The sequence below is a fragment of the Sphaerodactylus townsendi genome, linkage group LG01 (genome assembly GCF_021028975.2).
Source record: "Sphaerodactylus townsendi isolate TG3544 linkage group LG01, MPM_Stown_v2.3, whole genome shotgun sequence".
In the NCBI taxonomy this organism is placed as follows: Eukaryota; Metazoa; Chordata; class Lepidosauria; order Squamata; family Sphaerodactylidae; genus Sphaerodactylus; species Sphaerodactylus townsendi.
Window position 1 is genome coordinate 159,505,950 of NC_059425.1, and position 16,812 is coordinate 159,522,761.

General features: G+C 43.8%; 1 protein-coding gene across 4 annotated transcripts in view; it reads right to left on the reverse strand.

Moving 5' to 3' along the window:
* KIDINS220 (kinase D interacting substrate 220) overlaps positions 1–16,373 on the reverse strand; it is a 65,350-nt gene extending 48,977 nt beyond the window's left edge. For all 4 annotated transcript variants that reach the window (XM_048498365.1, XM_048498357.1, XM_048498349.1 and 1 more), the window contains exons 1-9: positions 16,241–16,373; positions 7,963–8,107; positions 6,936–7,034; positions 5,850–5,948; positions 4,819–4,917; positions 4,051–4,152; positions 2,428–2,526; positions 1,444–1,641; positions 1,213–1,311 (exon numbers count right to left, since the gene is read on the reverse strand). In XM_048498365.1, the coding sequence (XP_048354322.1) occupies positions 1,213–1,311; positions 1,444–1,641; positions 2,428–2,526; positions 4,051–4,152; positions 4,819–4,917; positions 5,850–5,948; positions 6,936–7,034; positions 7,963–8,070 (903 nt within the window). In that variant the 5' untranslated portion in view covers positions 8,071–8,107; positions 16,241–16,373. The remainder of the gene's footprint in view (positions 1–1,212; positions 1,312–1,443; positions 1,642–2,427; positions 2,527–4,050; positions 4,153–4,818; positions 4,918–5,849; positions 5,949–6,935; positions 7,035–7,962; positions 8,108–16,240) is intronic.
* Between the last annotated feature and the right edge of the window lie 439 nt (positions 16,374–16,812).

The following is a 16,812-nucleotide window of genomic DNA, read 5'->3' on the forward strand; positions in this document are numbered from 1 at the left end:
ACAACTTAAAAGGGGACAGGCCTCTTGAATTTTTATTCTAAACAGTGGTGTAGCTACCACGGGAATGGGGGGTGCGCATCGCACTGGGCGCGTGCCTGGGGGGGGCAGCAAAAATGTATTTTATATATTTTTAGTGTTTTTAATTTGTCAGCCGGAAGAGGGCGCAGTTTTTAGGACAGCGGCACCAAAATTTCAGGATATTGTCTGGTGACACTCCTGCTGAAACCAGCCAAGTTTGGTGAAGTTTGGTTCGGGGGGTCCAAAGTTATGGACCCCCAAAGAAGATGCCCCCATCCCCCATTGTTTCCAATGGGAGCTAATAGTAGATGGGGCTACCTTTTGAGGGTCCATAACCTTGGACCCCTGAGCCAAACTTCACTAAACTTAGGTGGGATCATCAGGATAGTCTCCTGCTGATACCAGCCAGGTTTGGTGAAGTTTGGTTTGGGGGGTGTCCCATCTCCCATTGTTTCCAATGGGAGCTAATAGTAGATGGGGCTACCCTTTTGAGGGTCCATAACCTTGGACCCCCTTAACCAAGCTTCACCAAACCTAGGAGGTACCATCAGGAGGGTCTCCTAAAGATACCCTGAAATTGTGATGCTGCTAGCCTAAAAACTGCAGGCCGAAAACTGAAAAAACACTAAAAAATACAAAAAACAAATGAACATGGGGGCAGCAAAACTCTGATTTTGCACCAGGTTCCATTGCACCTAGCTACACCTCTGATTCTTAAGACTACAACTCCTATGGATTTAAACAAGGAGTTGGAGTAGATAGGAATACTTTGGTATCTTTATGTCCTACATCCAGGTTTTTAAAAATTGTTTGCCATTATTTAACTACTGGATTTTATACTGAAGAATATTCCTTTAAATTATTTGACTATGCGATTATCTTCAGTTACCACAGGTGTATGCACTCTATTCATTATTGTGTTAGTGTTTTGGCTACAGTTGTTTGGCAGGAAATATAGGGTTGCACTTACCTGTAACAGTAGTTGGACTGAAAAGAATGTGCCTGCACATTTCTGGAGCCAGGAGTGGTTTGTACATTTTTAAACTAAGTTTATTCATATATAACACTACCCAGTTATTTTTAAATTTATTGTTTTTACTCCTTTGCAGAGTACTGCACCAAAAAAGCTTTGCCACATCAACTTGACTTCCAGGATACTATTGTAAAAAGAAATAGCAACACGGAGTTATTTACCTGACCTCTAATGTCTATGTCAGCATACTTGGAAAGCAGGGCCCTCACAATCTCAACATGGCCCCCTCGGACAGCTCCAATCAGCACAGTGTCTCCACTCTGCAATTCAGGCACAAAAGTCCTAGGTTACTCATGTCTGAATCAAAATATACATCTGACATTTTCAAGCAGCTTTTAAAATCCTCTGCTACAGATATGAGCAAGACACAAGCATGTTACTGAAACACTCACCCTGTCAGGAATGTTCACATAGGTTCCCGCATCTAGGAGATCTTGCACGATTTCAATGTGGCCTTCCTTTGAGGCAATCATCAAGGCCGTGTTCCCGTCTTTATCTGTTAAGTTTACATTCGGATTCCGCTTCAGAATTTCTTTTACTGAATCTGTAAAACCGCCCTTTACTGCTACAATAAGTGCAGTCATGGAATTCTGGGGAGGAAAAAAAAAGCAAAATGCGCAGACAAGAGATTAGCCTAACAGACACAGGACGCTTTTGTCAAAAAGAGCTCATTTTGGGTTTCATTATTATTTTTCATACTTAAGGGTATTATTCTAATCCAAAACAAATCATGCATTCTAAGATGACAAGCAGGAGAAATCCCCTGCCATTGGAAAGGGTGTGAGAGTCCCGGCAACCACCCAACCATTAACTGCCCCCTACTCTCTCTCAAGTGCGACAATGACAACATTACTTGAGAGAGCCAAGACTGGGTGTTTGGCAGTGGCGTAACGCCCACAGGGCCAAGTGAGGTCAAATGACCCCAGGCGCAACAGCATGAGGCGCAAAATTGCTCCCCACCCCCCTCCTCCCCTGCATGCGACCTGGCTTGGAAGAGCTGGGCCAGCACGAAGGCACCTAAAGACAGAGCCAGCCTGCTGCCATGAGTCAGCCTGCTGCTGCAGTGTCCATCCAAGCTGCCTCCTTCCCTCCCCAGGCCCACAGGGGCGGCTCAGATGGGCACTGCGACAGCAGGCCAGCTCATGCGCCGCCCATGGCAGAGCCCTCTCCCCATCTCTCTGCAGACCAGCTTCTGCCCTCCCCAATGGCCTGTAGGGAGGTGGGGGCAGCTCGGGGGGGCAGCTCGGGGGAGCGGCGGCTTGGAGTGGTTTTACCTGAACCACTCTCCCACTCTATGACCTAGATAATTTATGGTTATTGTCATCTCTTGGTATCACATGTATTCTAACAGAAACATACAAAGACCAGGTACTCACAGCTCCTTCCTGATCAACATCTGCTCCCATGTGCAGCAAATATTTCACGCATTCCAGATGACCCTTTCTTGCTGCCCAGATCAATGGGGTAGTACCGTACTGGAAAAAGAAAATGCACCCATCACAGCCTATTTCAGCCATCACATGCAGGCAAATAAAGCAGAGGGTGGGATGTCATAGATCACATGGTATACACAGAGGTCAGAAAACTTGCTAGTCTTCCAGTAACACAAGAATGGTCTTGATCATCATCAAGAAGAAGAAAAGTTTGGATTTATACCTGTAAGGAGACTCAAGGTGGCTTACAATCTCCTTTCCCTTCTTCTTCCCACGCCTTGTGAGGGCAGTGGGGCTGATAGAGTTTTGAGAGAACTGTGACTAGCCCAAGGTCACCAAGCAGGAATGTAGGAGTGCGGAAACACATCTGGTTCACCAGATAAGCCTCCGCCACTCAGGTGGAGGAGTGGGGAATCAAACCCTGTTCTCCAGATTAGAATCCACCTGCCCTGAACCACTACACCATGCCAGCGCTCCATAGGAAAAACTGTCTCACAGTAAGAATCCTGATCCACCCAATGCCCAACTTAAATGGAGTCATCAGCTCTGCTCCCAAACTAGTCTGAGGAATGGGTGCTTCTGGGAAGGCTTTTGCCCCACTGCCACTGCTCTGTAGCATATATGACATTTCCCCAGTGACCCAGTGAATATACCGCCCTGGAGTGCGAGGGAGTCTTCTTCTTTGGAGGTTTTTAAACAGAGGCTGGATGGTTGTCTATCAAGGGTGCTTTGACTGTGCACTCCTGCATGGCAGGGGGTTGGACTTGATGGCCCTTTGTGGTCTCTTCCGATTCTATGATTCTATCCTCCTTCCTATTTACATGTTTGCATTTTGTTGAACTGATGTTATTATTTTGTATTATACGCATTTTCAATGTTTTGGCTTGGGGACCTCAAACTGAGCAGAACGATAGCATAAAAATTCTGAATAAATCAACAGAAATGTAGTGTTGGAGCGGGCACAGGAACAAGCTTCAGCTGCATAGACTGTTGAAGAACGGAATGCCCCGAACAGCTAGACTGCAGGAAGGATGGCTTTTTGCAAACATTTTTAAAGATCCGAATTCAAAGTATGTTTAAAGCCTATAAACTAGAATCTTACAGTGTTAAAGTGAAGCCCAAAACTGCCCTCCTCTATGAGATGTTGCTTGCTTAAGAGAAACATGGCTGTTTCTGTTATAGAGGGAGCTGGATATCATCCATGTATTGATAACCTCCAACCCGAAAGCTATGAATGATCAGTGGCGTAGCACCCAGGGGACCGGGGAGGCGTCTTCAGTTCTGTTTTTAGATTTCTGATTGGTTCTACAGCCCTAATCCTAGTGTATTGAATGTCCCATCTGTTAGCTGTATTGACTTACTCTGAATAATCCACTTTGAGTCCAAGTGAGAAAGGTGAACTATAAATAATATAAATCTACAGTGTCTCTGCTGTAGATAGTTCCAGCTCCTGTTAGTAAGAGTAATACAGCGCATTGTGCTAAACTTCATAATGTTCTGAACAAGTTTAATTTTTGAAGATACCAAAGTTCAAGCTGTAACATAAAAAGAACTATTTTAGCCTACCTTATCAGAGCAGTTGACTTTCGCTCCATGCTGAAGGAGGAGTTGGACTATGCGAGAATGGCCCCGCCCTGCAGCCCAAATGATGGGGTACACACTGTATTGCTGGAGGACGAAAAGTTTAAAAAGTTGTAAGAATATAAGCATATTTTTCTTTCTTTTGAAAAATGCATCAACTCAGAAGTCAGTCATCTCTTCTAGAAGAAGAGTTTGGATTTATACACTGCTTCTCTAAACTGTAAGGAGTCTCAAAGAGGCTTACAAATTCCCTCCCTTCCTCTCCCTACAACAGTCTTCTTGTGAGATGGGTGGGGTTGAGAGAGTTTTGAGAGAACTGTGACTACCCCAAGGTCACCCAGCAGGTTGTATGAGTGGGGAATAAAACCCAGGTCACCAGATAAGAGTCCGCCACTCATGTGGAGCAGTGGGGAACCAAACACAGTTCTCCACTGCTCTTACCCACTACACTACCCTGGCTCTCCAATATAACCAAACACCAGAAGCTACATGCAAGCACGAGATCCAGTCATCTTGTTGTCTATGACAGGTTCTGACAACGAAAATTCTGGATTCCTCTACCGAATGTACTATTTAAACCTGTTCTTAAAAACTTTCGTGATTCAGGCCTGTAGTTGCAATTTTAAAGTCACTGTTGTAAGAGTAAGCCCCATTAAATAACATTGGACTCATTTCTGAGGAGACCTAGTATCAACTACTCCAACTTCAGAGTTCCTCGCAAGTCGACCCCACGGAAACACATAATGACCTTACCAGGCCAGTGATATTTGGATTAGCTCCTTTTCCAAGAAGCAGCTCAGCGACTTCTGTGCAGCCCTTGTAGCAGGCCCACATCAGAGCTGTCCAGCCACCCTACCAAACACAAGAAATCATAAAAGAGGAAGTTTTAAAAATAAGAATTGCAAACATTTTTGTATTCTCTTTGTAAAAATGGGGAGGTGCATTTCAGTTCCAGACCATGGTCTAACCAGCCCCTACAGATCGTTTTCCCTGGTGTAAACTGCCCATTCCCAACAGTTATTCCCCCATCACCACCACATCCAAGTAGGAAGCAGATAATGTACATAATCCCTAAGAGGTACCCACAGGTTGTCTCCAGCAAGATAAGCAGCTCTAGTGGAAGCATGATTTCTATCAGGGAATCACCACATACAGGAAGGACTAAACTATTCTTCCATGCACTGGAATCCCAGTTCAAGTTCTCTTTAACCGTTAGTACAGCTTTTTTTAAAAACTGACAGATCCTATTCACATATTTGCTCTAACAAATGTAGTAAAGATCTCAATTTTTAGCCAAAATAGAAGTCACAAAAGTTATTCTAGGGCACTGTTTCTTTTTTTAAAAAAAATCAGCATTATCATCTATCCAATAATTAACCATAATATTTGTAATTCACAAATCCAAGGATAACATAATCCAGTTTCTAGCTCATCAGATGTGTAAACCTCATGAATGGAAATAATTTCTAAACAAACATCAGACGGGGGGAAAAAGGTGAACTAAAATTTCCCACTTCCTGACTCCTGGGAGCATTCCAAAATAAAGTCTCCACAAAGTTTTTTTTTAAGTTCCTCAATTTTCTGCAAACCTTCAAACAATGGAACTTTCATAACTCTGGGAAAAAAGGCATCAGACATATTGCTCATCATCTTAAAAGCATATTGACTCCATTCACATAATTTCCTATAGAACAAAAAAGCAGCGATGCAACTGGAGTTACTTGGTTAGGAGGGTGGGGGAGGCTGAAACCATACACATCCTTCGGAAGCCAAAGATATCATACCATGTCTCGGTGTTCCAAATTCACATTGCACTTCAGTAGCTCCGACACAATGGCAGTATGCCCCTCTTTAGCTGCTGAGATAAGAGCTGTCCAGTTATCCTAAAGGAAGAAAATGAAATAAGCATTCAGTTGGTGACTGAAAGCAGGTTATATACCAAGAGGTTGTGCCGGCTGTGACGAAACAATAGTCATAAATCAACAAACTCTCTGAAGGAGTCCACAACTACATTAATAATAGGCGTGAGACAAAGAGACGTGCAAAGTATGACCCAATCTGCATAGTAGTATACACAAGAGAATGAGAACAGGAAAGATACAGCAATGGACTGGATCGATGTCTATTCTTGTCGGACCTGACCACAGTGATCCATGCAACGGCCATCTCAAGACTTGATTACTGTAACTCGCTTTACGCTGGTCTGCCTCTGACTGAGATCCGGAAACTTAAACTCGTCCAACATGTGGAGGCCAGGCTCCTTACCGGGGCCTCTAGCCAGGACCAGATGACACCGGTCCTGTACCAACTTCACTGGCCGCCAATCGAGTTCCGGATCATGTTCAAAGTATTGGTTCTGACCTTTAAGGCTGTGATCGGCCTTGGGCCTGCATATCTGAAGGACCGAGTCTCCCCATATTGCCCTGCTCGATCCCTCTGCTCCTCAGAGGAGAAACTATTGAAGGTCCCTAGCCTGAAAGAGTCCGGCTAACTAGCCTCTACAAGGGCCAGGGCTTTTACGGCCCTGGCCCCTCTCTGGTAGAACAGGCTCCCAAAGGAGATCAGGGCCCTGCGGGACTTGCAAAGCTTCCGTCGGGTCTGCGAAACGGACCTGTTCCGCCAGGCATTTGGCCAGCCGGGTTGAGTGTATATCCCCATTCTATCTAGGCCTCTCCTGGGTACGGGGTGGGGGGTGGGGTGTTGGTCACTATCTAATATAACGTCGTTACTAATTTGTGGGTTTTATACTTATCCTGTTTTATCTTGTTGGGGTTTATTGTTGTTTGATTTCTGATTAAATATTATTTTATCTCTGTCCACTACGCTGAGCCCTTCACGGGAGGGCGGTTTATAAATAAATAAATACTTACCGAATCTTCCAAGTTGCAGTTGGCACCTTTCTTTATCAATTCTTGGACAATCTCTAAATTGCCTTGCTCGGCGGCAAGCATCAGTGGAGTCTGTCCATTCTGAAAACACGCAAACATTGAAAATGTTTGTAAAACCAATAGATAATAAAAGTACATGGATTGAAGGACTGTAAGGCTGGGCAAATTCTAGATATTTGAGATGGGAGGGATTTCAGTGGGATACAATGCCACTAATTCCACTCTCCAAAACAGCCATTTTCTCTGAGGAAACTTATCTCTGTAATTCGGAGGTTGGATGTCATTCTTGAAGTTCTCTCAGGCCCCACCAAGAGGATATAAAAATAAGTCCAAGGCTGATGGTGCAAAAGAGGTAAAAACAAATTTAACCCACAGCTACTGAACTTATACTATTCTTTGAAAAATCGCTGCAAGGCCCTTGGGTGATATGACAGAGAATTTTTATACGAGTAATAAGATATATTTTACCTATTTGGTCCCATCAGCCTTGGCATCATTTCTTATCACCTGCAACTAATGGAGGACAACTCCTCCCACCTGGAGGAAGAGGCGTTTTTTGCCCTATATGCTTTATCTGTATGTACATCCCATGGTTTGGTTTGGTTTTTTTGCCACCAGCTACATTTGGCACATATTTCTAATATGCTATTTCAGAAAATTGCATAGATATGTAGGTGAATTCATTATATTAAATCACCGCTGCAAAAAAGTGCCATAACATGAGAAAGGCAGACTATTGATCTAAAACAATTATTTTTAAAAGGGGAAATAAACCACGACAATATTATGTCATCAGCAAGACACCAAAAGACAACTGTTATCTCTAAATCTTAGGATTCTACCATTTTAATGTCAATTTTCTTTTATTTACATCAACAACATCAAGGTTCACTCAATGTCCCATCATCCATTTTATTTCCCAAAGATATGCAGCATGCTTCTAAGACAGCCCAGATTTTCAAGGACACTACTTGTGAAAGGCATTCAATAATCTTTGAAATTATCTTACTTCATTCCTTTCATCCACATCTTTGCACTTCTCCAGAAGTGCCTTCAATGCAGGAACATTCTCTTCTTCCACATACGTCACCAAACTCTGAGACATCAGACTTGACATCTTGGAACAGAAGACCAAGTTCCTCAGTCCTGCTTATCTGCATCAGGAAGACAGGCAGTTTTAGCCACTTGATCCAAAAAATGTTATCAAGGTTTTCAAACTGTAGGAATCACCAAATTCCTGCCGCTCTGATACCCCAATGCTTTCTGTTACCTATTACCGAGATTGTACCAAAAGTGTTCTAGAAGCATGGGGCCAACAAGAAGGAACAATCCAAAAGCTGCAGCTACCAACCAAAGGCTTGGGGGACGGGGGGGACGGGGGGGTTGGGCTGCAGCCACAACAGCCGATGGTCCTTCTGTTCCCATGCTCTGCCATGGTTCCAAGGAGGGATGTGGCATTTCCTTCACATATCTACCACCCAGGTCAGTTCCACAGGTGATGGACATCTGTGCACTTGCACTCAGTTTCTCCCGGCTCCCACGAGTCATACAGATGCGCCATTTCCATTCCTCTGGCCAGGTTCTCTCCACCAGCCCTGATGCCCACAGTCACCAGACCTTCCGTTCCGGGCAGGTCCTGAGCAATTCCTGCAATCCCATGCTGCCTGGAGAGCAAGCAGCTTTGCCAGAACAGTAAACAAGGCCATGAGACAGAAGGAAAAGTGACTGATTGGTGAGCAAGGAGAGCTCAGCGACCAAACAGGCTGTAAAGAACAAGGATAAAAGGGAGGCATCTGCTGGGAAGGGGGGGTGGTTTGTGCTGGGACATAGCATGGAGTTGTGGATTGATAATCGTGTTGAGGCAGCAACTGTAGGGAAAGGGAAAGGGAAATCAAACCCAGTTCTTCAGATTAGAGGCTGCCACTCTTAACCTCAAGTCCAGCCCTTGAATCACAAAGTAGCAGCGTAGTAAGTAGTCAATTCTATACATAAAGAGTTCCCAGTTCTGTGCTGGTCCTTGAGAAATCTTTAATTTGGTGAGAGATAAATATCTAAATGTCTAGGACTGCTTAAGAATGAATATGGAATTTTGAAAGATATTGATTCTACTCTATTCTATTCTATTCTTCCTCTCCCACTTTAACATGGCAACTAAAAAATCAAATTGAAAGTAGAATGTTTTGTTTAGGCCATTCCCAGACAAAGGGCAGGTTCACCCACACTAGTTATAATACCAACCTGTGATTTGAGGGCCACTGCTATAAACACACTCCCAGTGATATTCATACATACACCTCTTCCAAGTGCAAGGAGCAAGTGATGTTGCACATTTCAAACCACTGTTTGATAACCTTGTTGCTGAGGCACTAGATTATCCTCTAACACAGAGAGCTCTTGTTTAAACCCAAGAAACAGGCAATCAGCTGATAACAGAATATGAAGGAAAAGGTTTCACACAATCTGCCAGGAAAGAGAGCTTTTTAGAACTACATTTTAGTAGCAAGTACGGTGAAAACAGGTTATTTGCAGCATACACATTCATGGCTTTGCACAGAGTTGCAAGAGTCTTTCTGAGGTTTTTTATCATATTAAAATGTAATCAGACAAAATAAAGTAAGGCACGCAGGGCTGAAATGCTGAGTTGGCTACCCCAGAATTGCAAAATGAAACAAGCTGCAGAAAAGGGAAAAGGGGGCAATTTCTACTAATTCTTCCAGCTGGCTGCAGACCCCAATGCTGCATCTCACCCCAACCATTCCTATGAGACCCCCACCCACCCACCCACCCGCCCGTGCCAGCCTTCAGGAACTGGTAGGTCAGAGAACACAGCAAAAATCCCTTTTGCAACATCACCCTGTTCCCACTTCTACACGATCTATAACCCACCATCAAAAGGCTCCTCTCTAAAGCATCTCCAAAATGTACCACCCTGAAGACATGGCCTGCTGGCAAGTGTGCCCCAGGTAAAGACCATGGAATGGTTTTGTGAGCACTGGCACAAGTGCAACTGGTACTCAGCCACCCCCACCCCACCTCAGCCTGCTAGCGGTTTTGCCTTCAATCTATTGACAAGGCAGCAGCGCAGGACTGGGCAAGTATGCCGTGGGAGGCAGGCAAAGGACTGAGGCACAGGAAGCAAATTCAGTGTGGAAGCATTTCCACCTGCCTCTGCACCTGCAGATACCTCCTTATAGCCCCCAGGCCCAGCTGACATATATGCATAGGAATAAAGCTATGCCACTTCAGGCAACAGATTAGGAGTGCAATTCTGAAATGCTCCCCGCCCCCCACTTTTAAAAAATCTCCTTGCAAGTAAGCATCAAGGAGAACAGTTTTATCTCATTCTGTTTCCTGCTAGGCGAGTTTGACACTCAGGGCAGTCCGTTCTGTAGGGGAGGGGTGTCATTAAAAATATGAGCCTCCACCCACAAGCCTAAACTGCACAATCAACTTTACCTCAATGGAACTCTACCCCATCATTCTACTGTGCACGTGTAGAACAGGTGTTAGGAATGTATCTCATACTATGTTTCATATGTAGCTTTTCCACTGAGCATGTGTGACATACTATCAGTCATGGTTGACAATTTCACAGGGTACGAACAGGTGGTAGATCACTTTGTACTGCATAATAGGTGAAGTATTGCTAAGAAAATGCAGAAAGCTGAACAAAACAACAAACCTAAGGAGCAGAAAGTCCATGTGCTGAGGCGCTAGCTAACAAAGCTGTGTTTATAAACCTTGTACTTTGTCTAAAACAAATACATCTTATTCTTTAGGGGGATCAAACTCAGCTCTTACACCCAGCCTTACAGATTCTTAATCATAAACCTTTAGTGCTCTGAGTACCCTTAATACTCCCACAGGCCTTCTATTTTGTTTGTAGATTTTTTTTTAAAAGGTTATCTTTCCACATTTAATCTAAGTGAATTAAATCAAGTGAATTAAATAATGTGAAGGACAGAGATGACCAAGGTATAAAACTGCCCTTACTCCTCCATTATGTTACCGTTTCTCAATTAATTTTGTATCCTGCTTTCTGACCAGGCGGGTCCTTAAAACCTGTTTGAACTTTAAAACACCATCAGTTGTTCCCCGGCTTTCAGAACTTTAGCCTTCACTTTGGACCCTGGTCCTACCGTCACCTGTGCCTCCTTAACACCTTGCCACCTCATTGTTTAGCCCATGCTCCACCACAGCCTTCTTAAGAACATAAGAAAGAGCCTGCTGGATCAGACCAGAGTCCATCTAGCCCAGCTCTCTGCTACTCGCAGTGGCCCACCAGATGCCTTTGCGAGCTCACGTGCAGGATGTGAAAGCAATGGCCTTCTGCTGCTGCTGTTCCCGAGCACCTGGTCTGCTAAGGCATTTGCAATCATTTCTTAAGACAAGCCAGGCAGCTTGTACAGGGACACATTCCCACAGATGCCTTTGCTAGAAATTTACATAGAAACACTAAAGTGACAGCTTTAAAAGACCAAAGCATTGCTTTCTCAGCTTTAAAAGACTTATTTAAAAGACCAAAGAACTGACTTGCACTGTCATTTAGGAGGGATCTAAGCACATGGAAAATATAACAGTGTAAAATGACTTTATTCCCTTGTGATCTAATCATGATTTAAAATTGCCTGAAATCTACCCTGCCTTACAAAACTTACCATGAGCCCCTGGCTGTTACTACTACCACTACCACCTTTCTTCCAAGGGCAGATTAGCAGATCGCAGAACTGTACAATGACAGTATGATGTTACTGAATGAATAAAATATAGCACATAGAAAGGGGAAATGCTGACAAAATCCATGCCTTAAATAAAAAATGACTGCCAAAACATACCAGTCCTTTCTGCACAAGAAACTTAGAACGTTTTGAAGCTAGATATAAAACATTTCCTCCATTGAGTTCTGCATTGGTTCCCCCCCCTCCTTGGTTCTGAAAATGTTTCCAAGTGGATTTTTCTAAGTTTTTTAAAACCTCTTTTATAACTATTCTTTTGTCTGAAACATTTTTGAGCCAGTTTCCTTCTCAGTGCATTTTTTGCATCCCTCATCTCTTTCCTTTCCCCCTCGCCTCTTTATTTCTGGCATTTCTGCGTAGGTTTTTAACTGTTTTGGTTGACTCTACAAAGAATCTATCAAATGGAGCTGCAAAGAATTGACAGAGAATTAGTGAAGCATTGTTTCTACGAATAAACCCTCAAAATAAAATTAAAAGCCCTCACGGCAGTCATGAAAAGCTTGGAGGGGATGAGTGTAGACAAATATCATGTTGGGGGAGGGAGGGGGGAGAAGGAATAAAAAATGTTCCAGAAACATAGTATGTGACTTGTGCAGAAATCTGTTACATAAATCAGTCATGGAAATTATTATATTGTGTGATATTGTATCATAGATCCACTGTAAAGTACTGATTTTTATAATTCACACAAAAAATTAAATATGCAAAACAGACCAAAAAAAACAGCCTATGTATGGATTAGATGCTGACTAGCCTTTCTACAGGTGCAAGCACTTATGTTAGCGGTCTCCAGTTCTCCCACTTCTCTCCTACCATGGACCCTGAAATGCCCCACAGAAACACCAGTTAGCATCTAAGCCTACATCCTTACTTAAGATATCAACTTGATTGCAAAGGGGAACCCACAGCAACCTGCACTGCTCCATGAAGTGCCAGCATGGTGTTGTGGTTTAAGAGTGACAGACTCAAAATTGGTGAACCAGGTTTGATTCAGCAGTGGCGTAGTGGTTAAGAGCAGGTGTACTCTAATCTGGAGGAACCAGGTTTGATTCCCCACTCTGCCGCCTGAGCTGTGCAGGCTTATCTGAGGAATTCAGTTTAGCCTGTGCACGCAAACACACGGCAGCTGGGTGACCTTGGGCTAGTCACAGTTCATCTGGGCTCTCTCAGCCCCTTCTACCTCACAGGGTGTTTGTTGTGAGGGGGGAAGGGAAAGGAGTTTGTAAGCCCCTTTAAGTGTCCTATAGGAGAGAAAGGGGGGATATGCAACTCTTCTTCTTCCCCACTCCTCCACATGAAGCCTTCTGGGTGACTTTGGGCAATTCACAGTCCTCTTAGAACTCTCAGCCCCACCTACCTCTCAAGGTGTCTGTTGTGGGAAAGGTAAGGCGATGGTAAGCTACTTTGAGATGCCTTAAAAGGTAGAGAAAAAGCAGAATAAAAAACCCAACTCTTCTTCCTTCTTCTGATAAACACATCTATGTCTTTTACATCTAAGTTTTATCCTCAATATTAAAGCACAGCTTTCATTATGCAAAATGCAAAATGAAGGAAGGAGAAGCAGTTCAGACCAAGAGTTAAAACCCTGCTACTTCAAAGGCTAGCTCTTTTGATCCACACTGCAGTTTTAACAACATGCAAACCTGGATCCTAGCATCTCTGTCCTACCACAGCAACGTCATTACTCCAGCTCCTCCACAAGAATCCCACAAAGCTCTTCGTTGCCTTCCTAAAGGTGAAGCTGCATCATAAGTTACAGCATTCACCCAGTACCCCCCAGCAAGTGCAGAAAATGGTTAGCTAAGGACACAACTGGCTCCTCCAATACCAAAATCCTCTTTCCACTGAATGCAGAGATGCTAAGAATAGTTCTAGCACTAGGCAATAGGTCAAGGATGAGCAGCAAAATGCCATGCTAACAATTGCTACACCTAACAAAACCTGCCGACGGAGCTAACGTTCCACAAGAGTTATGCCCCCCAGTTCTACAGCGATACAGAAGAAATGGTAAGCTGTAAGTCCTCTCACAGGTACAGGCCTCTTGCCAAAGATGAAAGCAAATATTGCTTTTTTGGTTGATGATAATTGTGAGTGCGGCTGTCTTTGAGCTCCAGCAAGTACCACTGCTTTGGAAGACCTCTGCACACTAACAGCATTTCAACATACCAGGGCAAAAGAGCTCAGTGGTCCTTCTCTGCTTTACTCTTCCTAAAATCTTCTCCTCTCCATTTGCTATGCAGCTTTATGCTTTCTTACAGGATGCTCCTAAGCTGTTCTGTCTGCAGGTGCTGACTGACAAGGAGAAAACTGATTGAAGAAATAAGGTGTACTGAAAAGCAAGTGGGTTGAGTAGAACTTACCTGCAGTGAATGTATGCTCATCCCTAGCCTTCAAATGGTAACTTCTCAAAATAGGAAACCTATGTCTACAATGTTCATAGGCCTATTTCAACCCTAGAATAGCCTCTCGTCAGGAAGCGTTCCCCAATATTGAGTCTGGCTGGAAACACACATCAGCTGCTCTCTTCTACATAGAAACTGCTTGATCGTTCCAATGGAGTTCTTCCTCCTCAGCCTCCACAATTCATACAATATTTTCCTGCCAATAACAGATTTCTTTTCACTCCCCTTCTGTAACTCACACAAAATTCACAATTAGTTTTCCTTATAACCCAATGACAGTGTACCTAAGGAGTCGAGCCAGATTTGTACCACTCACTAGAGTTTTTTTGCTGAACTAACGCAATGGGGGGGGGGGGCAAACAGGGGTAATAAGGAGTTTGAAGGCCTTTCCTGCATGTCTTTGGTGCTTCTTTTTGCAAAGTGCCACTTAGACACAGCCACTAATCAATCTAAATTCTTTCTTGGATAAATGCAAAGTAATATGCTAGGCAAGTACCTAAACAGGCTGATTAACCATTGAGATAAGTATTCTTATGCAGACAAATATACAGTGCAGTGTGCACAGGAAATGGGATTATCCTTACTGGCCCTGTCGAAGAACTCAAAGCACCAGTAGGATTTGAGCAGTTGCACAAGCCAAATACAGTATGCATGCACAAAGGTCTCTGCATTCAAGGTCTGATTATGTTAAGACTAGTTGTGCAGGGGAGGGGGGAATCCATTCCTTCCCCAGCATGTGTTAATTTCTTCATATTTAATTATCAGCATCAGAGCTACCAAGTCCAAGTCAAACCACTAATTCATCCAACTTACTGTTCTTTGCTCCAACTAGCAGAAGTTCTCAAAAGTATCACTCAGCCATTTAATTTCAAATGTTTCTTAGGCTCATTCCGTACATGCAGAATAATGCACTTTCAAACTGCTTTCAGTGCTCTTTGAAGCTGTGCGGAATGGCAAAATCCACTTGCAAACAGTTGTGAAAGTGGTTTGAAAACGCATTATTTTGCGTGTGCGGAAGGGGCCTTAGAGAAGATATAATATACAGGATATTCTGAATGCAAAAACAAGCGCTCAACCATTGAGACATAATCCCCTTTCCAAGAAAAAGGTCAGAGTGTATACTATCACTTACTAGTCAACACTAGAGCCAAATTTAATGTTAACTAGAGTTCTAAATCAAAAATAAGAATTTATAACAATTTTCAGACATCGAACGCTCAGCTGAAATTGGCATATACTGCAGTTAATATCTGTGATATCCTTTGTTCTCCAATCGCTCACTATGTGTTAACTGCAATTCTTCATGCTGATGGAGGGTTTTTTTTAAAACTATAATATGTTAGAAACAGCAAACCAATTAAAAACAGTAATTCTATTTTAGCCCCAAGACCTGTAGGTTTCCAATCATGTTTTTCATTCATCTTTATTCTATTACACTACTTAAACTGCAAACCCACTGGCTGATGCATCCTATATTGTTCACAACCCAAACCATCTGACTCTGACTTGAATGCTTTTGGCCCAGAAGACCGAAATGGCTCCTGAACTGCTCTGCTGCCAGCCACATTCAGGGAGGTCCCCAGGTGCCAAGATGCTCTATGCACACTACACTACAATCTGAAGAAGGCAGTAAAGATTATAACATCTACAAATATATATATTTTTTCACAAAGCAGGCTGAAACCCTTGAAAGCTTATACAGCCAGAATAAGACGTTGCTAGCCTTTAAAGTGTACCGGACATCCCCTTCAAACACCTCCACTGTCCTAGGAAATTAAAGTCCCATGTCTGTTTGGTTTTTTTCTGGGGAGAGAATCCAATTACCATGACAACTGCCAATAGACATTCCCATGCACATCGCGAACAAGCATCCAAACCCTTCGCATGTTCAGAAATAACTTCACTGGCAATACAGGGAGAGGAGGTGCACAAAACATTTCCCCGTAAAGACCTGAACAAGAAAAGCCAAATCCCTACCTGTTCGTCTGCCGGACAGCGGAGTCAGCAGCTCCCATCAGCAACCCCACAATTACCTCTGCTTTCCCCCACTCCCTCCACCCCTTTGTCTGACAGCTCAGCTCACACGACCACCGCCCTTTAAGCAGTCGCATTTAGACCACCTCCCCTTGCTTGCAACGCCCATCCTTACCCGGGAGACGTGAAAAAGGGACGCGTCGTAGTTGTTGCGGCGGAGTAGAGAGTGCGGGGAAGGTACTACAAGACCTCTTCTCTCCCTCTCACCTCGCCTTGCAGCTGAGAGCGGCGGCCATCTTTCCTCCTCCCCCTCTTCGTTCGCCTGCCCTCTTAGCCTGGCCTCCCCGCTTGTCACGTGACGAAGCGGCCGGCCATTGAAGTTCCACCAGAAGCCGAAGCCTGGGCGCTTTCCCTCTCCCCGGTTTTGCTGAAGGGGCAAAGCGCACAGAGGAGCAGCAGGGCGGGATTGGGAAGCTGTCCAGAAAAATAATAATAATAATAAGAGGCAAACCTCGGCTGGGCTGTCTGGGCGTAAAAAGTCCGGCTGTCAATTCAACACTATCTTTTCCTTCCCTCAAAGGTTCTCACTCGCCACATGTGTTATTATGACCCATTCTTTGCAAAGAGTGCGAAGTTGGTTCCCAGTTCCTTATTTGCATTTCCTAATTCCTTATCATTGAATCTAATGACAGAAATTGAGGACAATATAAAAGCCCTGCACTAATGACAAATATTTAAAAGCTCTGC